Here is an 18,236-nt window from a genome sequence, read left to right as displayed (position 1 = left end):
CCCCCCCACCCCAGAACAAAACCTTAATGCCGTCCATTGCCCTCAGGCGTTGTACTGTCCTTCAGTGAGCAGCCCCCTAATTCGGCAGAGGGCGCTCTCTACATTGCCAACGTGTGCGGCCATTCAGAGGAGTTCGTGAACGTCCGGCTTTCAGCAGAGACAACCATCTGTGTGCACGTCTCGGAGACCAAGGCCAGATATAAAGAAGCTAAGAAAGTCTGTCAAGGTACGGGCGAAGATAGTCTGTTTCTTTTGTTTTTGTTTCCTGCCATCAGCTCTGGGTAATGTTTAGTCTCTTCACCGTTGCAGAAACCTTGATTTCGATTCAAAAGGGACATTGGGGGGATGGGGTGGGATGTGTATTTTATAAAGTAGATTAAACAAACTGACAATGTAGAAGAAAAAGTACAATAAAAACATCCACCAGCTCAAATTGCAGTTACTGAATGAGGTAGCATGGCCTTCCCGACTCTACAAAGTCGACAACTATTGCTATTTGAGCAACGTCTATTCTGGAGGAAAACTGGCGATACCGCAGATTTCGGGTTTAGTGGACTTCAATGTATTACTTCTCGCCCTCCAGATCTTTTCTTCTTGGATACACTCGATCCAAAGGTGAGACACGGTCGATACGTTTGGGATCAAGAAAAATACCAGGTTGTGTCTTACTATTTCATAGGTGTGGTGCGCAGGAGACCTGAGTTCGATTCCCGAAAAGAGAGCAGTTTTTATCGAATGTCTCAATCTTTCAGCGAGAATGTTGACTCCCTCTCAGCCCAGGTTGGCTCTAAACGATTTAAATTGTGTCGATAACAAAAGAGATGACTGTGAAGTGTTGACCAAGCAAGTACAAGTTGAAATGTTCACAAGTCCGCACGGCAGTAAGAGCCTCGGGCTCAGTCTGTGACAATAATTTCGTGACTGACTTGCGCGCGCCCCGATGCGAATGTTGTTGTCGTTGTTGTTCCTTCGCTGTGAGAGTATTCAGCCAAGCCCAAAGGGGCTCGCGTCAATGACGATCTTAGTTAGGAGGTTGGGGTCAAAGTAAACTACGTCATGAATTTGTCACAGATAATCATGTCTTCGAGTGTAGTGTACACTTTCCCTTGTGATTTCTAATACGATTTCATGTATGATTTCTGATATGAGTTCTAATGTGAATTTTGAAATGTTCTTCAGTCCATGACCAAGATGTGCTTATACGTTTCAAGTTGGACTATATGGTTTGTGCAAATGAAATTAGATCTAATTGTTCTAATCAGAAGAAAGGCATTTTATTCCTTGGTTATCTTACAAGAGTATTTTGAAATAGAAGAAGTTGAGGCAAATACAGAACAATCCTGATTTGTAGTTTGGGGGTGGGTTGGGGGGGGGGGAGTTTCAACAATATCAGTTAATCTTCATTCCCCCTCTATGCGGGATTCTCAGAGACGAAGATCTTTGTAACACACGATATTGATTAGGTTTAAATTGCTGCTATTGGGTATTCATGCCCTTGTCTTGTATTTTGCGTCGGTAGTGTTGCGATGGACCTTCTGTTTCCTGGCCTTCTCTTTTTTACTCTTTGCTTACTCTTGTCATTTTGGATCTGAAACGGTTCTAAAATTCTAAAAAGAATTTCTTGTCTTGCTTTTCATCAGCTACGGAGCTTTGTGTTTCAAAACCAAACCAAACAAAACCAAACCAAACCAAACAAAACCTCATTGTCTGCTTCAACATTGATCAATTCATGTATTTGAGATCAGTACTGACCCATTTTTAGCACTTCTTCGTCCATTGTATTGAACACTTTGGCTTCAATGACAAAGAAGCCAAGAGCGAGATTCTGCGTGGCTTTGAGTGCGACTACTCATAATCTGCTTTTCGTCAAAAGCGCAAATTTGATGGAATGTCAACAAATAGCTGCCACACCAAACGTTCTTTGTTCTTCTCGTTTGTAAATCGACCGCAAGGGTAGGAATCACATACTTATCTTATACGGTCACTGTTTCGTGATGTGTTCATGTTCTGAAAGTAAAATAAAGAATAAATAAAATAATAACACCGCTATCGGAACTAATTCTTATGACACGGACTTATTTTTGCTTTCGAATCAGAGATATTCTTGGCTAGTAGGAACTCACACTGTTTTGAAACTTCCTTCCCGAGTAAGGCGGGATGTTGACAAAATAAATATTTAAAAATCACGTCAGTTCCAGTTTGATAACGATCATTGTGAAGAGTCAACTAAGTTTTAAAAAAAATGACGTATCGATTGTTCTAGTTTTCTTTTGAAAAGACAAACTATTCCCAACAGGCCACCAATAAAGCGTAAAACTGCAACACAGCCCGGGGAAACGCGAAGAAGAAGAAATGGGACTGAAAAAGGCAAAAAAGGCACAGGTCAATAAACAATTTATATTAGCTTACACATTATATCCCACTAATGTTGTGTGTGTGTGTGTGTGTGTGTGTGTGTGTGTGTGTGTGTGTGTGTGTGTGTGTGTGTGTGCGTGCGATTCCACCAGTGTGTGTTGTTCATTTATATTGTCGTTTGAATTACAAACATAGCTTTTATCTCAGAAAATTAAAAAGTGCCCCCCACCCCCCTTGAAACCCTGTTATTAAGAAAACAAATTTAAGTGTAATATCTATCATATTTTATTGTTCCTTCGTAAAAATGTTTGTATCTTCGTTGAATAATACAGCCAGGCCTTCTTAGATTTAAGAACGCCTAGTTATAGAGACGTTGACACGAAAACTAAGATAGATCTTGGTATTTTCCTTGATATCAACCCCTTTAAAAAGTCGGTTCGTTTATAATAGTTTGGTTTTTCATTCAAACGGTAGTAATCCTGGCCTACTTTACATCTCTCAAAATGGTCAAGGTGTTGTTGAATGCTCTTTTTGTGACAAGTCACCCCGTCGTCTTTTTTTTTTTAAACGTCGGAACCGTTTGGCTTTTTGCTTTTCTTTATTTGAGAAATCTGATGGTTCCAATTTTCCCTGCGGTTTTACCAATACTGGGAAACCATCGTACATGTATTTAGTTTCTTTGTGTGAATGCCCACACAGACACCTGTGTACGATTGTGTGAGTGAGTCGCACATCGCTGTATGCGTACCATTGTGTATGAACGTAATGAGCGCATTTCTATGTTGAGGCCGAATCTTTATATGTTGAGGTTCTAGTATATGCACTTAAAATTTCCCTCATGAATTGATATATCTTATCTAATCTTATCTGATCATATCTTATCTAATCTGATCTGATCATATCTTATTGTTATCTTATCTTATCTTATCTTTATATCTTACCCCTCTTTGATCCTTTCACTCTGATTACCTATATTGCTTCGCCCATTTCAGTTCCACAGACTACAGGGATACAAAAGCCGACTTTTTCCTCTTCAGTGTTGTGTTAACTTAGGAGTTTCTCTTCGCTCTTTTTCCTCACACTTTTTACGATACCCCTTTCCCCACTCTACTCGACAACCAGAAAAGGGAGGTCACTTGTACGGTACCCAGACATTACCCAAGTACCAACTGTTCTTGGACATAGTGGCGATGTTTCCTGGCTCATACCTGATTGGGCTGACGGACATCGACGAGGAGGGAAGATGGAGGTGGGATGTAGACGGCACGGTGATGACCTGTGAGATGTGGGACACATTGTGGAGGGGAGGTGAGTTTTACGTTTGTGGGTCCTGAGCGACTCATTGTTTGAAAATGTTTTTATTTGTGTCTTTTGCCCATAAGCTGGACTTGTATCAAGCAGAACGTGTCGTTGTTGTTGTTGTTAGCAATACGGTACAGGTTCTGGCTGGGGTTTTGAGTTCAATTCATAAGGGACTTTGGGATTTTCCTTGACGTAGACCTATCAGAGGAGTGCATAGTATTTTATTGTTCTTTTGCTGGCCCCCTCCCACCCACCCCCACACAACACAACACACACACATACACACACACACACACACAGATATACACCACATCACTCTATCTCACTCTATCTACATATATATACAGACACACGCAACGCAAACATTCACACCCACACACACTCACAAACATGCGCGCGCACACCCACACCCACACACCCACCCCCCCCCCCCCCCCCAAAAACAAAATAAAAATGAACACACAATATTTACGCCAGCCTTTGGCCCAAGACGCAAAAATTAATGCCTAACATCCCCCCCCCCCCCCCTTGTCCTCACAGTGGTGTGGATCCACCATTGATTTTGTGCTTATATTATTTACTTGCTTTTTAGTTTCAGTTTTAAAACAACAAAACAACCACATTCATTCTATGATATATAATGGCCATTCAGAGCAGGATTAAACTATGACAGAACAATACAGGAGAAAATGAAGTAATTTACACTAATGGTACTCTCAGCGACCGGCTGTGGGTTTTGATCTGGTCCGTGTTCCTTCACAGCCTTCTCTCAACTCACCTATTCACACAGCAAGACGAAACAGACCCCTGGGAAAAGAATGTAAAATTACTTGTTTAAAGGAAAAAAACTAAAGTTAATAGCAGAAATGCCCGTCTAGACATCATCAGAGGGTTGTCTAACGTCTAAGACCACCAAGTTTAGGCATCTTAAAAGTGCTTCCGGGTTGAGTTATCACCAAACCCAAAGTCATCAAATCGAAAAAAAAACACCCCAGCCCCACACATGAAATCAAGCGGAAAAAAGATATTTCCGATTCTAATTTTGTTTGAGCAAGATCTCTAAGACATAAAGTAGCAAGTGAAATTCAACGGTGTAAACTAGCAATCCAGATTATTATACAGTAGTACACACAACATTTCAAACGCAGTTAGCTGTAACACATGCACTATTTTTTAAATTCCGTCTTCATGTTTTATGATCGTTGCAGACACAGCCACCTCTTGCTCGACGTAGACAAACTATGTACCAAAATTCATGGAGATCATCACTGAGATCTATAATTAACTCGGGCTCTTTATTCTATATGTGCTTGAGGAGCAATAGAAAGCTAAACGTTTGCATTTTGCTATTGAGCATAACATTAATTTTGTACTTTGGAAGGAGTCCGCTGTTTGTCATTGACAGCTGTGGCTAACTGTCCTATGGAATATTATTATTATTATTCTGCAAGCTTTGGTAGCCCCTAAATAGTCACCAGTATAAATGCCAAAGAGAACAGCCAACTACAGGGACTGGTGTCTATGGTGTTATGGTTAGGATATTCACCGTTACACCCAAAGACACGTGTTCGATTCCAGAGATGGGAAGCCTATTATTTTTGCGAGTATATCCGTATTTTTGTTAGGGTGCAGTGTCTGTTTATCCGAGACCGAGCGGCCCTGACAGGCGAGAGTTGAAGCACCCACCTCTTACACTACATACGTGGTGATTTCATTTTCACAAAAATATAAGTATATTATATCAAACAGGTTCTAAATTACTTGGAACGGGTTTTGTTTGGGTAAACGTTATGAAGCACAGTACAGGTCAACGAGTAAATGGAAACTTAAAAGAAAGATATTGCACGTACTTTATATATATATATAATATATATATATATATATATATATATATATATATATATATATATATATATATATAAGTATCTCCAGAACAGTGTTGAAAAGACATTTTATTTAGAACCAATGAAGCAAGATCTGTTTAGTTGCTCTGTAACTGTAAGTTCACTACAAGGCCTTTGATGCAAAGTACGGAGCTGTTCCACATCACCTATAGACAGGGTGATAAAAACAACCACAACTAAACAACTTTTTTCTGAATATCTCGCACAAAATTTGTACTAGAATGTTGTGATTTGAAACTGGTATAATTTATCCAAAAGGAATTTGTTTGACATAAAATTCATGAAGAAAAAATGGTTTTCGAAAACGGAAATGGCTTTTGATAAAAAAACCACCTATTAAAGCAAAGTACACCAATTTAAAAGTCTTGTAAGGAGAGTCATGACATGATTGGGTTTTTTTTTCTCTTCCTTTTCTTTTTAAATCTAATCTTTCCATCCCTGTAACATTTAAACAATATTTCTTTTCTCTTACGGAGTTAAAAAAAATAAAATTTGTAAAACTCTGGAACTCCGAGACCCAGTGCTCTATATAATAATATCCTTCTTTGGACTCAAATTTTAACGCGTCGTTTGTAATGTTCAGTGGTGGCCAAACACAAGGATCCACCCAACCATGAGTACTCAAAGCCGCACACGCTGTATACCTTACAGTATGGAGTTGTTTCTAAAGACAAAAGGGGTAGGGTGAGATTGCCCAAATAGACAGCATTTGTGGAGTTAACATATCCTGAAAGGTGAATACGTGTACAATGTATGGGCTTTGCCAAGGAACCAAATGCCGTAGAGGAACTTTCACGCTTTTCAATACAATGGAGGAATCGTGAACTCATTGCTATCCTCTGATCCACATCAGCTTCGCGAACAGGAAAATGGTACCGTCGTAGATGAAGATCTACCTTGAGAATGCAGACTGTTGAGATGTAGGAAAGTCCTAGCTGTAGACATTGTCAACGGACAGACGTCTCATGGGGCTCTTCTACAGAATACTGCACCCTGGTGACGTTTAAAGGGGTGTGAACGGTGTGTATTTGACCTGAAGTGGTAATTTTGTCTGCGAAATTTTAGTTCTGATTCTCTACATGTCCTAACAGATGGATCATTTTCACCCTTGACATCAAAGGAGGCCTTAAGGACGCTTTAGCATTATTTCCGCACCTTGTGCGAAACTTACGAAATGAATTGGTGGTGAGTGGTGAGGAAATGTTCAATACAAAAAGCTCTCTGCTCTTTACTCATCTTAACCATGATCTCAACAGGCGAAGGAAACTTTTGAAAAACTACATGTATCTGCAAACTTCTGTTGGACTGGTAGACTACTGTAGCTTGCAGTATGGCCCTATCGTTGGGACTTTTAGTGGTAGGCCTAATGCGAACTAGTGCGTCATGCTACAAAAATGGGGACGTAGCTGAAAATGGGTTGTTTTTTCGCGCTAGGTAGAAAAAAACTATTCTGTGGATTTATCTAAAATGAATACACGTATCAGACAAATCCCTTTGACTCCAAAATATTGCGTACAAATTTGAAACACATAACTTCGGTGTGGAGGAAATTATTTACATAAAAGGTTGTTTAGTTGCTTTTTTGGATCACCCTGTATGTTATGTCCCTTGACTTCCAAACTGCCATTCTTGTTCCTCTACTTCTTGTTTGTGTTAAATAGTAGTACATTGACAAGATATTACCAGTCTTAAATTTGGAAATGGCCAGACAATGAGGCAGTAGCAACAGGAAATAGTAAAGTAAGAGAATCTACTTATCTCGCAATAAGTTAAACATTTTCCAATTTTGATGCTCCTATGGATTAATGTCACAGCGCTGGCAAGCAATCATTCCCATTCATTCTCTCTGTTTCAGATGAACCAAACGGCGGGAATCGAAACGAGGACTGTGTGGCCTCAGCCAATACAGGCCCCAACGCAAGCACCACCATTAAATTTTTGGACATTCCATGCTCCAGATGGGCCCCTCTCAAATTCATCTGCGAGAAATATCCTTTATAGACTCTGGGAAAGACAAACCAAGGCCCGCTTCACCCAGAAAAGAACGTGGAACAAGAAACAGTAATCTCCGCGATGCGAAATGTCTCACACCACACTTCAACAGATCGCATAAACTTTGTCACCTTCTCACGTTCGCTAGTCGCTAGTTGACAAAATGGAATAAGGGGACGAAGACATATTGTCTGATCAGCAGCCACAGTGAATGTGTTCTTTGTCATAACTTTTGATATATTACGTGTGCATAATATGTACATAGTGTCTAAAAAAACAAATAAAGATGACCCACTTGAAGTAAACTAACTCGTCATCTTTGCGTCAATTTCAACAAACTTCCAACTAATAAAACAAAATTAATCAAGGTTACGTCGAATATATCAATATGAAGAAAAAAATCAGTTCATGAGTTCGAGAAACATTACGTTAAAAATGTTTAAACAAATTTTGCCTCTGAGAGTGCAGGTTGCCCCCCACCATCAGTATACTTTTAGACGTGTTACGTTGTGAGTTCCACATGTAATGCTGGCAAATTAGGCTACTCGTTCTTTCATTACACAACTCAAAGCATATCAAAAATGGACAGTGAACGTTTTCGATAAAAATCGATTTTTGGGGTCTTTTTCCTACATAATCCTCTTTAACGCTTGCAAGTTTCTACTCCCCCCCCCCTATTTTCGAAGATTTCTGGCTGGACATTTGGGAGAAACGAAGAGGCTTAAATAGTCTTCTTTTGGTAAGTAGAAATTTATAAGCTATATATAGTGACCGTAACGGTCTTTATGTCCGGCAGTCTAGTGGTTAGGCTACAGGACTCGTAATTGTGAAATTGCCAGTGTGGAGGTGCGAGGCTCAGCTCGGTCATTGGACAAGTTCACTGTATATACATTTTTCCACTTAAATCGCTCTTATCGGATATAGGCGTTAAATTAGGAGGTCCTGCTTCTTGAATAACCATTGTAGTGTTGCAAGAGGCGTTAAATCTATTCAAAATCTCACATTTCTGTCCCCAGATAAATTAGAGCCAGATAATGTGGACATAGTTCTTTTGGCGAAATCATTTCTCTTCCTTACAGCTACAGAGTGACCGATTACAAATGGCCACCGATCGTTGTTATTAAATTGTTCATTTGACTTAAGGCTCATCTGGGCAAGGGTAGATTATTCTGGGCAAGAAAGGTTTCGCCCAAAGTAGGAGTAAAGGAAAAAAGAACTGAGTGGGAAAGTAAGTGAGAAAACAAAGACGATACACTTAATTGTTAGATTTTAACTTTCTTGTCATGCTTTCTAGTATTCAAAGTACTATCTCTAAGCACTGTGTGTTTATATATATATATATATATATATATATATATATATATATATATGTGTGTGTGTGTGTGTGTGTGTGTGTGTGTGTGTGTGTGTGTGTGTGTGTGTGTGTGTGTGTGTGTGTGTGTGTGTGTGTTTCAACGTTTGTGCCTTTCCCGTTCCCCTAACAGAATGCTTTTTTATTCTTTATTCAAAGCACGATCTTAATTACCTTTGTTCACAACAAGGAGGTAGGAATCAAACTTCCAGAGATAGATCTTTATTATTTTATGTTAGTCATCAATTGCTGAAATAGGAGAAAAGTTGAAAACAGATGAAAAAAGTTTGCCTTTTGAACGGAACAGGCTATAAAACACATTCTTTTTTTCAAACTGTTCAATGGTACTTTCATCCTTTGCGAAACCTTCTTTCACACTACCCTAGTGTGTTTTATCCCTAAAACATTGTCATGAACCCATCACACCGAGCAAGCATTCGATTCCACTGTTACTGCCCCATTTAACCATAATCAACACCGACTCGTGATAACATTCTACAACAAGAGTGACCTATTTTCGGAGTGAGGATAAGTTCTAGACCATAACATGCCATACCATGCCATACTGTACCGTACCATACCGTACTATGCCATACTGTACCGCACAGTACCATGCCATACTGTACCGCACAGTACCATGCCATACTGTACCGCACAGTACCAAGCCATACTGTACCGCACAGTACTATGCCATATTGTACCGCACAGTACCATGCCATACTGTACCGCACAGTACCATGCCATACTATACCGCACAGTACTATGCCATACTTTACCGTACTATGCCATACTGTACCGTACCGTACTATGCCATACCGTACCGTAACATGCCATGCAGTACCGTACTGTACCGTGCCGTGCTGTGCCATACCATGTCATAACATCCCGTACCGTACCAGTTCAAGTTAGAATCTTTTGAAAAAGGCATGACTCTAGAAATAGTAAGAGGACAATGCACTCTAAAAGACTTAGAGGTTTACATCTTCATCACATCTCTGTTTACTACTACCAAGCACAAGCCCTGCCAAAATGGATTATAGATCTAGTCCTTCAAAATTATTTGATTCTGGCATATATGCTCCCCTTAAACAAAGATCTACATGTACTTTGATCAAGGTAATTTTGCAAAACTTCTAACTTCTAAGTTGGCAGTTTAGATCCCGATAGGTTTAGCGCAAAACATTTTTACTTTTAGTTTAGACCCAGAAGGCAAATCGACAAGAGAAGTCTGGGTGATTCTTTTTTACAGATTACCCGAGCCAAAAATGTTTCGTCTTCATTATGACTAAAACCCTGTTAATTCCAGTAGGGCATTTTTACACAGAAATGTGAAATGGCATAGGTTTAACACCCCTATCAACACTATTTGGTTATTTAAGAGGCGTGACCTCGGAGTTTAGCGTCCATCCCTGAAAGAAGCGATCCAAATAAGAAATTCGTGCACAGTGCCTTTCCCAAGGACCCACGAACCTACGATCTCACGATAAACACAAGGCTACCGACGTCACATTTAACACATACAAAAGAGCAAACACTCAAACGAGGAAATGAACGAAACAAAACAGCATTGTGGTTAAGAATTTAGTGATTGTTAAAAACATATTTACATTGCACGATAATGCATAAGTCACAACGCATAAAGATTTGCGGGAATCCTTTTTTAATTATTTTCTTTTTCACAAAGCAAAAGTTTGTTTTTATGCTGTTCACGATCGATCAAAAGATAGATTTCATTGACTGGCGAATGGAAGTCTTTCCAGAAATACCAGCCTTACGAGTAGACATGACAGGGTTACTTGACTTGGGATATGGGCTCTCGATGATGTTGCAGTCAGTCTGAGCCCACCTGGCATTTAACCCAAAACAAGTCAAATGTCTTTTGTGGAGAGCCGGTTTCCTGGACTTAGTGTGAGGTATGACTGTTCTCTGTGGCATCGCCCGGTGATACCTTCCTAGTTTCTTGTGATTGGAGGGTTTCCCATTGACGTCATCAGTCGCTGTGCTGTTCTCCGGCAATGGCCCAAGAATATGCCTGATTGTATACGGGGGGTTTTCTCGTTGAACAAATCTTGCTAACGAAATTTCTCGTAGGTAAAGAAAGTCATGAGCTTTTGTCTTACACTTTTCACCTATTTTTGAGCCGTTTTGAGATTCATCCACTTGCGGAGAGATGTCACTTTCCTTTGCACAATTATTGGGCAACTCACTGGCATCATCCATACCATAAACTGAAACGCGGCTTACCTCTTCGTGGCTGGGACGCTTGGACTGAGAAGGCCGGTGTTTTAAATGTTTTAGCGATGAAAATGTTTTTTCCGGAGATACATAACCCCATTCAACATGCATGTCAGCGTGGGCCTTCCTACAGGACATCGTGATCGACACGTCAGTGGATCCAGGATGAAAAGCATTAAAGGATCTGAGCTCATCATAAAGACCAATAATTCGTTTGTAGCGCTCCAAGGACTCCTGAAAGGAAAACAAACAAGTGTGCGACGAGACGGAGGAGGTTTGAAATATTAATGGCGATAAAAACAAAACAACAACAACAACAAAAATCCCACAAACAAAACAAGCCCCAATCCTTTTTTACCGTGGCGTTTAAAAAAACAAACAAACCAGTCTTTTGCGTCTTTAAGCTTTTCCTTTCACGTGAGTAATACCAAAGATCGTATAACAAGATAGTTCACTCAGCCAAAAAGATGTCCACAGAAGTCTGCGCATTGGTTCAGATGGCACTGCACACTGCAGTGTCTGGTTTGAAGCTCTCTTTCGTTTCTCCAGAAGAAAAATAGGAATAGCACAATTTGTTGATTGTTTTTCACACAAGTAGGGTAACTCTGATCGCAAAGTCCGCACTTATTCGAAGAGGGCGCCCCAGAACTTTGAGGACATTTTAATATTTGACTCAAAGAGGGGAGTGAACTATCTTGTTATACACGATCTTTGGTAATACTAAGTACTCTAAAAAGTAGGTCATGTTATAACAAAAGCAACATTTTGGTACTTCCATTTGTGTTCACAGCACTTACGTCAAAAAGTAGAAAATTGCCCCTTTTCCCCAATCACGAGGTGGATCTTTCCTATTCTTTGATTTTTTATGAAGTTTTTGTCTGCGTGTATCAAAGACCTCATCAACATTTGACTATTGTCACGCAGGAAAGATTGTAGTTTAATTAAACATCAGAGAAATCGAGCCATCGGCATGCTCCTTGCGTTTCTGTTGTTGTCAGGACATTAAACCTCAAAAGAAAATTGACGTTTAACGTTTGAAAAACACGTGGCAGACACTCGAGATGACGTTTATACTTCAGAGAAATATTTTATTTCAAAGCTTGAAGAACAAACCGAAGTGAATTCCAATGGGATAGGTTATACATGTTCAAGATCGTGTATGTGTGTGTGTGTGTGTGTGTGTGTGTGTGTGTGTGTGTGTGTGTGTGTGTGTGTGTGTGTGTGTGTGTGTGAGTGTGTGCGCGTGTGTTTTAGAGAGAGAGAGAGAGAGAGAGAGAGAGAGAGAGAGAGAGAGAGAGAGAGAGAGAGACAGAGACAGAGACAGAGACAGAGACAGAGACAGAGGCAGAGATAGAGACAGAGAGAGGCAGACAGAGAGAGAGAGAGGCAGACAGAGAGAGAGAGAGAGAGAGAGAGAGAGAGAGAGAGAGAGAGAGAGAGAGAGAGAGAGAGAGAGAGGGAGGGAGAAAGAGATAGAGACAGACAAAGAGACAGAGAGGGAGATGGGTGTTCATGTCCATTGGCACACTGCATAGGTACGTATGTATGACTGGGTGTGCATGATTGCATGTAATATCATTGAACAAGAATTTAATGGGTGCATTTCTGTGTTGATTCTTTGAAGTACGTGTAAGTTCTGTTATACACACTCAAAATTTCTTTCAAGGATCAATAAAGTGTATTTTATCATATCTTATCTATCTTGCTTGCTTGCAAGTAGAAGAAACAAACCAATAGACCACAGGCGCAAAGAGAGTCTTAGCTCGCGTGTCCACCAAACCGGAAACCAACGGACAAAAAGTCGTCCGTCTCTCGGAAAATGAGTTGTTGAAATAGAGCATCATAGGTTTTTATCTTACAATTAATTATTAGTGAGAGCTCCATTTAGATGTGTCCACCGAAACGACCCCACTCCTGACAAAAGTCGCAGCGGCTGGAATGCCGCTTGTGACATTCTAGTGCGATCGTCTGGTGATTCATCAGCTATAGGCTCAGCAGCCAGAGCAAAAAAAAGTCTAATCCTAAGTTTCGATGAAAAATGTATTGCTATACTCATAATTTCCTCCTCAAAATTAGCAAAGTCGACGCGTAAACCACCGATTTAAATGCACATCAACTATTTTACCCATTTTTGACATTTTGTTGCTCTCGCCTTGGGTTCTTTAATCTTTGACCTATAATTTATGCAGGCTGGAAATGACCTGACGAATTTTCCCCCAACTGGACAAAAAATCGAATCGGTTCTGCTTAGGGAGATACGCGGCCTTACCTGTCTAGTGTCAGCTCTTGACATGCCTCGAAAATCGTGCGTGTGTACGGGTGGAATATGTACAACGCTGGACCTCCCGTCCACTTGGCGATTTTCCGAAGGAGGTCTAGGAGCGTGAGGTAAGCTGCCATGTGTTGACGAACTGGGAATGTGAGAGTATGAAGTGTTCTCAGGGGGCATTTTTTCGTTGATGGGTGGCAATCTGAAGTCACCTGGTTGTGATTTGTCTTCTTCACCAATCAAATTTTTATTCGGAGGTGATTGTTCTCCTTGTCTATTCGACCCAGTGACCAGTAGGGATTTGTCTTTAATACTGGGTCCTCTATTTGGAACATGTGTGCTTTTTTGTGCTGGGAGTGATGGTAGGCAGAGAAACTGAGAGGTATTCCCAGCAAATTTCGAATTTGACGAAGAAATAGTGTAGAGCTCCCTGGATACAAGCTCGGGAAATGAGTAAGAACGTTCCATTGAGCAGCCAATGAATTTGCAAATGCGGAGATAATGTGATGCCTCTTCCATTGTTTTGGTTCCGAGTTTTGGATCAGCGGGGTCTTCCACAGACGCATTGGTAACTGCTCGTGGGCCGTCTAGTTCTCCAGTATGACTGTTCTTTTCACAAGAGCTTTGTTCGGAAACGTTTTGTTTCTGTGATACGGGGTCATTTGGAGTGCTTTCAACATCCATGCCAGTTCCAGCCGTGCCGGTAGCAGGAGCTGAATTCTGTCCAGAAGCACACGGAGATTGGAGAAATGATGTACTGTGAGAAGTCGATTTTTTGCCATCCGTGAGCTTGCCCGAATGAGCTGTGCTGACGTTCGCTGTCTCGATCTTGAGACGCCCTTCTTCAAGTTCTCTGCTTTGCACTTCATCGTCGCCTCTATCTGTCTGTTGTGGACTGTTTTGGGCTTTTAGGGAATGTGATGATTTCTCAGATCGTGCCTCGGGTTCTGGAACTTTCGGCGACTCACTTTTTTTGTTGCTTTCTTGCTCGAAATTTACCGATTGTCCGTGGTTTTTTTCATTTTCGCCAGGAGCAGCGGTCTGTTTTCCTCCATCTACTTGTTCCTGCTGCCACTCATCCATACTAATCCCAGCGTCCCCTTCCGTTTTTCCATCACTATTCAGAACTATGGAGGTCGGCCTTCTCGCATCCACGTTTGATACACCAAGTTTATCTGTCTCCGGAGAAATTGCCGTTGACGAGCGGTTCTCTTGTCCTGATGGAAAAGACTCAGATACTGGATTTACATTTTTCACGTTAAAGTGGGTCGCGCTATCGCCGAGGCTGATGGCCAGACTACCCCGTCGGTTCCTTGTTTCAGTGTCGCTATTGGGGCCCTGAAATGAGAAATCAGACTGGACTAGGAGTATGAAACTAATATAGAAGTTAATTAAAGGTGGATTTTCTCAACCTTTATCTCGCACAATACACACATTTGAGATATCTTCAATACTCACACAGGCGTCTGCGGTTAGGGACGTTGCTGTCACACACAGAAGACGCGAGTTCGATTACTGAGTGGGGAGCTTGTTTTTTATGTTTTTAATCTAGTATCTTCACCTGTCTTCTGTAACGATGCATCACCCTCATCCCAAATTGGCGCTGACAGACAGTACCAAGCAGCCCACCTCCTAAATGATCATAACTGTGTCGATGTGGGCATAAAAATATCTACGATAACTATTATTATAAACTGAATCCTCACAATGAGCGTCGGCATCGTTTTTCCTCGTAGGTATAAACGATTCTCCTAGCAAAAGGCAAAACAAAACAAAACAAAACTTCCAACGGGACACACAAAATAAGCCTAACAGACACCTCCCCTGACCTATCCCCCACTACCCAAAACATCCTTAACACTATTGTCTTCTCTGTAGTTGTTATTGCCGCTATCATCCTTCCTTCGTCGATTTCACTTTCAATGTAACTTTTATAGGATACCAACAACACCTAATTCTAAATTTTGGCTTGTTGAATTTTTGATTAATGGATTAGTTTTTGATTTATGGGCTTAGGAAGCATAAATTTTCCTCTTTTTCACTTTTTTTTAGGAACAACCCAATTGTAAGTGTCATAAAATAAAAACTAAAGCATATAAAGAATTCAACAAGCCAAATTTAAGAGCTGCACATTTACTGTTGGCATGCCAAATTGGAAATGAATCAGTTAATAAATCAGGGAATAAAATGGGAGTGAAAAAGGTATATACAAAATCCAATATGGCCGCCGTTTCCATAGTAACCGATTCACAATATACTTTTTGAACTATTGATTTCAAATCCCCAATAACACACGATGTCCCACAACAAATATGGGAACTCTAGGCCTTGTACTCGTAATAGTGAAAATATCAACGTCAGGTGCCCCACCTGCCCTTAAACAAGACGTGGAAAAAACCCAGAAGAGATATAATGTGAACAGTGAACTGCATTACCTGGGCGCAACACTATATCAACTGGTACCAGGGCTATGAGCGGATGACCCTGGTTCGAGTCTCTAAACTAGTATTCTTGAATATAATGGGTCGTTGGGGGGGGGGGGGTTCTTATAACACGCAGCCCACCTGGCTCGATCCTATCGAAGATGGGCATTAAACTCCAAAGTCACGCCTCTTCAATAATTTTACAGTAGCGTTGAAAGGGGCATAAAACCCATACCAAAGCATTTTTTCCCCGGACTGCATTACCTGGAGATACCCGTCTTTCTTCAGACTGTCTGTAGCCTGGCCTATCTCCCCCAGGAGCTGCGTGCCGATAGCTGCTTCCGACTCCCGCAGAGCGCGGTACTGATGTAACAGACTGTGTAAGCTGGCGCGCTGGACGCTTTCGTCTTGCACTGGCTCTTGGCCCTGGGTAGGGGAGAGATGAGGAGAAGTCAGTCTTGAGAACAAAAGCCTTGTTGTTGTTGTTGTTGTTGTTGTTGTTGTTGTTGTTGTTGTTGTTGTTGTTGTTGTTGTTGTTGTTATTGTTGTTGTTGTTGTTGTTGTTTTTGTTAGTGGTAGTCTTTATGATAATGATGATGATGATGATGATGATGATGATGATGATGATGATGATGATGATGATGATGATGATGAGTTACATTCCTTTTACGAACGTTCTCTAAGAGGCATTGAAAATATACCAGCTCAAGGTAAAAAGAATGTGAAAAAAGTAAACTCGACGTATCGTTTACATCCGATCAAGCAAATTTAGCAGGAAGAAATTTAACTGGGAAATCATTATCATTCTTTCATTTGCCGCAAAATGCAAACGAGCAAGTAATAATTTATGATTCTACACGGAATTGAACAAATGTATGGCTATAAAACCAAACGCCATCACTAGTAAACTAATACCATTATTTACTTTCTATTGAGAATTCATTTTAATAATATGGAAATTTTTTGTCTAATAATTTTTACGGCATCGTGTAACATTATGCATTGTATTATCTTATTTCTCTGCCACTTTACTCTCTCAAATCTGTTTTCTTAGTTAACAGAAGCAAAGGATGAAATACTGCAATACAAGTTTGAATGTGTCTATGAACTGTCCTTTGCGCAAAACCGATTAGAAATGACACATGCGCTTTTCAGCCTTCATCGGGAAGAACAAGAACAAGAACAAGAACCTGAACAAAAACAAGCACATGGACAAAAACAAAAAGCAAAAACAAGAACAAGAATAAGAGCAAAAACAAGAAAGAACAAGAATAAAAAATACGGATGAAAGTTATTACCCTAGAATTGAAAAGTTCTATATGTTCAGCTCATTATAGTTTTGAGAAATTTGACGTCGAAAATTTTGACTTCACAAAATGTCAAGCTTTTTTCAAATGCAATTCTTTGAATATCTTGACAACGACTCCGAACAGTCTTACAATTTTGATAGAGCAAATAGAACATTTAATTTTGGTTTCTTATCTCGTGGTCTTATATATATAGTAACTCGATCAAAGCGGCTATAAATGTCAGATACAACTTTGTGATTCTAAGGTGGCAAATTGTCGATGGCTTTGATTGTGATTTGATTACGGCGGTTTTTTATTCTTACCATCCCACCGATCAGCTTGTCTTCAGACTGCTTGAGTTTGAACCTCACAATCCGCTCTGCCAGGCTGACGGGTCTACCCTCGCCGTCCACGTAGACGACATTCTTGTTTTGAAGACCTCTCCGCATGCGCATGCGCAGGTACCGGCGATAACACAGCTCCTTCCACTGAGAGTCGGGTGACAGAACACTCCTCTGCCTCAAATTATGTTCTGTTTCGTCATCGCTTTCGTAGAGATCTGCGTTCAGTCGACGAGTTTTCTTGTGGTGGTTACGTCTGCTTCGTCTACTTCTGCTGGAAAGATGTTTGCTTGACATGGCGACACTGCTTATCTGGAAAGGGGAGTACAAAGTTTAATTAATGAAGACTTTTGAACTGTTTGGAGATTTTAAAAATCGCGATCAAACAAGCGAAAGGCTGGTGGGCTACAAGTTTGTGTCCAGTAGGCCTACGGATCGCTTGTCAGCACCGTTACCATTTTAGAACTTTTCTTTTTCTTTCACTGGAAAGAAATATTATGCCAAAACCATATATAGGGTGATTTTAAAAAAACACTTTACTACTTGTTTTCTAAATATCTTCCTCCATACTGAAATTTTGCGTTTCAGATTTGAAAATGACGTTTGGAAGCCAAAATGAATTTGTCTGATATGTATTCTAGATAAGTCTATTGAATGGTTTAGCTCTAGCACATTAAAAAACACCCCATTTTCAACCTTGTCGCCATTTTCATAGCATGACGCACCAGTTCGCATTAGGCCTACCACTAAAAGTTGCAACAATCGCGCCTTATTG

At 40.5% G+C, this 18,236-nt stretch overlaps 2 protein-coding genes across 2 annotated transcripts; one reads left to right on the top strand and one right to left on the bottom strand.

Moving 5' to 3' along the window:
* Positions 1-2,973: 2,973 nt before the first annotated feature.
* Positions 2,974-7,861, top strand: LOC106011313 (hepatic lectin-like). Its single transcript, XM_013080484.2, has 2 exons — positions 2,974-3,663; positions 7,417-7,861. The coding sequence occupies exons 1-2, from the start codon at positions 3,546-3,548 to the stop codon at positions 7,560-7,562; spliced, it is 264 nt and encodes an 87-aa protein (XP_012935938.1). The 5' UTR covers positions 2,974-3,545; the 3' UTR covers positions 7,563-7,861.
* Positions 7,862-10,546: 2,685 nt separating this feature from the next.
* LOC106011309 lies at positions 10,547-17,809 on the bottom strand. Its single transcript, XM_013080475.2, has 4 exons — positions 17,444-17,809; positions 16,096-16,257; positions 13,409-14,746; positions 10,547-11,373 (listed from the first exon to the last, which is right to left on the bottom strand). The coding sequence occupies exons 1-4, from the start codon at positions 17,756-17,758 to the stop codon at positions 10,621-10,623; spliced, it is 2,568 nt and encodes an 855-aa protein (XP_012935929.1). The 5' UTR covers positions 17,759-17,809; the 3' UTR covers positions 10,547-10,620.
* Positions 17,810-18,236: the final 427 nt, after the last annotated feature.

This window comes from Aplysia californica, unplaced genomic scaffold, assembly GCF_000002075.1.
Source record: "Aplysia californica isolate F4 #8 unplaced genomic scaffold, AplCal3.0 scaffold00088, whole genome shotgun sequence".
NCBI lineage: Eukaryota > Metazoa > Mollusca > Gastropoda > Aplysiida > Aplysiidae > Aplysia > Aplysia californica.
The sequence above is the reverse complement of the archived record's forward strand: the minus strand, read 5'-3'. Positions and strand labels throughout refer to the sequence as shown.